At 35.9% G+C, this 4,494-nt stretch overlaps 1 protein-coding gene across 1 annotated transcript in view; it reads right to left on the bottom strand.

The window, feature by feature from the left end:
* The window catches only part of LOC107566195 (tumor necrosis factor receptor superfamily member 16-like), an 8,180-nt gene that overhangs the window by 3,331 nt on the left and 355 nt on the right, over window positions 1–4,494 (bottom strand). Inside the window, exon 2 of the mRNA XM_016251567.1 lies at window positions 4,028–4,390. Coding sequence (XP_016107053.1) covers window positions 4,028–4,390 — 363 coding nt within the window. The remainder of the gene's footprint in view (window positions 1–4,027; window positions 4,391–4,494) is intronic.

Here is a 4,494-nt window from a genome sequence, read left to right as displayed (position 1 = left end):
ATAGACAGATAGACAGGAAGGGGAACGATAAAAGAGTGATATGTGTGTGTGTGTGTGTGTGTGTGTGTGTGTGTGTGTGTGTGTGTGTGCGTGTGTGTGTGTGTGAACGGATAGATAACTAAATGAACAGAAGCTTTGCTGTTAAGTGCTCTGATTAGCTGCAGTAATTACACTAGCAGTACACACACTTATTTATCTGTCTTAAACAAGGATTTGTTATTTAAAAGATATAAAAAAAGGGTGGGCTATTTGTTTCATACATGCTTGTGCTTTTGTTATAGTTTAGAATTTTTTATTTAGTTTTTATTTCTATTTTATTCCAAATTAGTCTTTTCAGTTTAGTTTAGGTTTCATTTTATCATAGTTAGTTGTAGTTTTATAATATACCAATAACTAAAATTAATTTGTATTTTATTTCAGTTCCATTTTCAGTTTTTCCCCAGTTATTTTAGTTTTTATTTTTATTTTAGTTAACAGAAATGTTTTCATGCAGTTTTTGTTTTAGTTTTATTTAATGAGAACAACACTGAGTAAATATTCTGGTTGCCCAAGTAATGGTTATGAACATCACTATCAATAAGATGACATTCCATGTTGACATAAAATCAGTTTTTATGCAGCAACAAATTAACATTCTAGATGGAAAAGGGGTGTATATAAATTGTAACTTTGCATATCAGTGTTGTTATTGCTAGCTCAAGCTAAAACTATTAAATTAACTAAAATGATTTCAGTAATTGAAATAACGCTAAAAGAAAATATCAATATTAGATGAAAACGTTAAATAAAATTTCTAAAAATATTTTTAAAACTACTAAAATGACAAAAGCACATAACATTTCTAAAACTACTAAAACATTCAAGCTCATTCAAAATATGAATACATGATCGTATATATTATACTAAAATAACACTAGTGCATAATGAATCTTATGAAAGATAAACAATAATTAAAGTCTATTCTTTGCCACTGCAGCTATCTATCTGAGCAAGCGAGTGATGATGTGACAAAACTAGAACACTTAGAGTGGGAAATTAAACCCGGAGTGGAGTTGCAGCAGAATGACTACAGACCTCTGATATGTTTCTGCATGTGTGTGTATTAGAGTGTGTGTGATAGAGGTCACAGATTGAAACCCGAGAGTAAGAAACTCCAGTGGCCTTATCGATCCAACAAAGGAAAGAGCTCAGCACATCTCTCTTTTTCTGTCACACGCACAGACACATGCCACTTAAGTCCGTATGAGCTGCAGGAAGTGAATCATCATGCATCATAGACCACCAGCGTAGAGAGAGACTGGTCATTCAGGCACATGTGCCTTTGACTCCTACTGTGGTCATTCTCATGAAAGAGCTTGTTTTTAATGTGCCACCCTCATCAAAGGGCACATAAATGAATGACCCACCAGAGAGATAGACATGAAAGGGTCAGAGATAGACAGACAGCGAGCGAGATGGATAGAGAGAGGCAGTAAAGGTCACGTTTAAGGTCATTTTAAGGATGATAATGTGGTGCTCGCAGAGGGTGGTCATCTGTACAGAAATACACAAGGATCTCTATGACTCTGTGTGTGTGCGTGTGACAGGGCAGAACAAGGCTGCTCTGTGCTGATCGCATTATCTTCAGAACAGTGTTGGGGGAGATATTTTGAAATATTAGCTTCTAATTATACAAGCTAATAATAAAGTAGTTGAATTACAGTCAAATTAAAAAGTAGCCTAGTTTTCTACACTACAAGTTAATAATAAAAAGGAGTTTGCAACTTTAAATGTGGTTATGTTTTTTAAAATATACACACTAGCATTCAAATGTTTTTCACTGTTATGGCAAACCTGATTTTTCCTTCAGAAATCATTCTAATATAATGATTTGGTGCTCACAAAATAAGTGTTAAAAACAGTTGTGCAGCTTAATTTTTTTGTGGAAAGTGATACTTTTTTTTCAGGATTCTTTGATGAATATTAATGTCAAAAGAACAATAATTAATACCATTATAAACTTCTTTAATGTCACTTTTGATCAATTTAATGTGTCCTTGCTGAGTAAATTTTGTAATTTCTTAAAAAACAAAATCTTACAGACCCCAAACTTTTTGTTTGCATTTTTCAGCTACCTCTAAATGTGGTTTGAGTGATCCAATAACAAAGCTGTTTGGACCCCCGTTTACACCTGTAGCTAGCATTGTCCATTTGTGATCAGATTACCTGAGACAGATGTTAATCTGGGTGTGACACACAGATGAACCAAAGGACCAGGGCTGACACTAAACCCCAAACTGACAGATCCAGCCCACCCAATCCTCGTCAGCAGCAGCAGCCATAATGACCCTCACACACATACAGCCCCAGGCTTCAGACATCAGACAGTCCCACCGCCCAAGCGCTAGCACACTAATGCAATGACACGCCACATTACATGCCCTCTCCAGCCATGAAAACAGAGCTTTCTCTGTGTGTTTAGTTGAGCGTGAGTGTTAAAGAGGTAGAAAAAGGGCCATCATTTCACTTGCTGGCCACAGCCAGAGTGTCTCTTTGGTAACCACAGTCCTAACAGAAACAAGCATTCACCTGCTCGCATTTTAGTTAGTCTGTGAAATATGAAGGACTTTGAGAAGGTCAATAAAGTATGGTAGGAGACATCTTGAAGCACTACTTGCTGATCAAGGACCTCATTAAATAATCCGAGAAGGTGCTCTTTGGTTGGGTTTGAAACAACTATTACGAAAAATAATTCAAGACACTTTTTCTGGTCCAAAAAAGTTAAAAAGCCTTTATTCACGTTCTGGCCATCATAAAAATGCCTAAAACTCTGCACACTGATGCATTTCAGCCTTCAGCCTTCCTCACAGTGTGTGGATGATAAAGTGGACAATAAAGTACATTGATTATATTATATTATAATATATAATTATATCATTCCACACTGTAAACTAAAGGTATAAAAATTCATTTGTGCCTGTATAAGTGCAATTTTTTATAGTCGATCAAGCTGATTTGTGATTTTTGTTTTATTTTGATGTTTTATTTTGTAATTGTGTGTAGTTTTTTTCTATTGTTATATAGCAATATAAAAACTCCATATAGCAACATGGAGTCTACACAATTCTCACAATTTTATATTATATTATATTATATTATATTATATTATGCCATTTTAGCACAACTAGTGGCACAACATGGAACTGCAACAGTCTTTATTTTTCTTTATATATTTCTTTATTTATTTTTATTTGTTGAATTTTTTTGGAACGCCAAATTTTTATAAAAACCATAAAGCCAGATGAGGTTTACAGGGATTTTTTTTCTCTCTCTCTCTTTTAAGAAGGTAAAAGAACATCTATTACCTGTTGTAAAATCACTGTGATCCACATGCCTGCTTTTATACATGTGTGTTTGCATGTGTCACTGGGTTTGACCTTTTGGACTGCTGTGACCTCTATAACTACAGGGCTTTGCACAGAGTATCCACACTGTGACCTTTAAACTGCAAGGCCACAATCAGACACATACGGAAATGACCCAGACTGATCCTTAAACACATGGAGGAAAGCAAACATTTTGACTGAGACTGAGAGAAATTAGCTGTTAGTAACAGTGTGAGAGTGATCAGGCTCAATCACGTCATATACAGCCAAACAAGTTGCTAGTGGTGTTCATGCAGTTGCCCATAGTGATTGACCACAGGCTACAAATACTACAAATGCACACTTTGTGTGCAACTTAAATATGCAGGGGAAAACAAACTGCAGAAGTAAACTGAAAAATGAAGCAGAAATATAGTATATGACAAACACGGGAAAAATATATTAAAATAAATATATTTTTTAAATCATATACCTATTATTTACACTATTTTCTTCTATTTTCAAACCGTATATAAACTATAGTTCTATCATTTTTTTATATTTTTAACAATTTTATAATATTTTCTTCTATTTATTTATTTATTTTAAATTGTTATGCTATTATTTGATTTAAATTTTTATTGTGGTTACACGTGATATTCTTGAGAGTATTATTCGCTCACCATGACACCATGCATCTTCATCGGGTGTGCAGTTCCTCATGAGAATCTCTATTCCCTCCTCGCAGATGGTGCAGGGCAGGCAGGGGTCCAGCGTGCTATCCTGATCAGAGTAGGTGTCGTCCAGGCACTCCTCACAGATCGTGTTGTGGGAGTGCTCACAGCGCATCAGCACACCCTGACCGCGTGGACACACAGTGCATGGCTTGCACTGGCCTGTCAGTTCGCTCATGAAGTAGCCATAGTTGCACACACACACAGCGTCGTTCGAATCGGTGCAGGGGGTCTGCATGCGCATAAGACCCGTGCATTCTCTGCAAGTCTGACACCTCTCTGTGTGACTGAACGTCTCAGAGAATGTCTCACCTGGAGGAAAAGATACAGAGAAAAATCATCAGAACGACAAGATAATTCAAATCTGCCCATCTGCTGTTAATAATGATCCCTCAGGTTAAATTATTGCAACCTTA

Source organism: Sinocyclocheilus grahami, unplaced genomic scaffold (genome assembly GCF_001515645.1).
Source record: "Sinocyclocheilus grahami isolate Dianchi unplaced genomic scaffold, SAMN03320097.WGS_v1.1 scaffold1055.1, whole genome shotgun sequence".
Classification (NCBI taxonomy): domain Eukaryota; kingdom Metazoa; phylum Chordata; class Actinopteri; order Cypriniformes; family Cyprinidae; genus Sinocyclocheilus; species Sinocyclocheilus grahami.
Note: the sequence above shows the minus strand (reverse complement) of the source record. Positions and strands in the feature narration are given on the sequence as shown.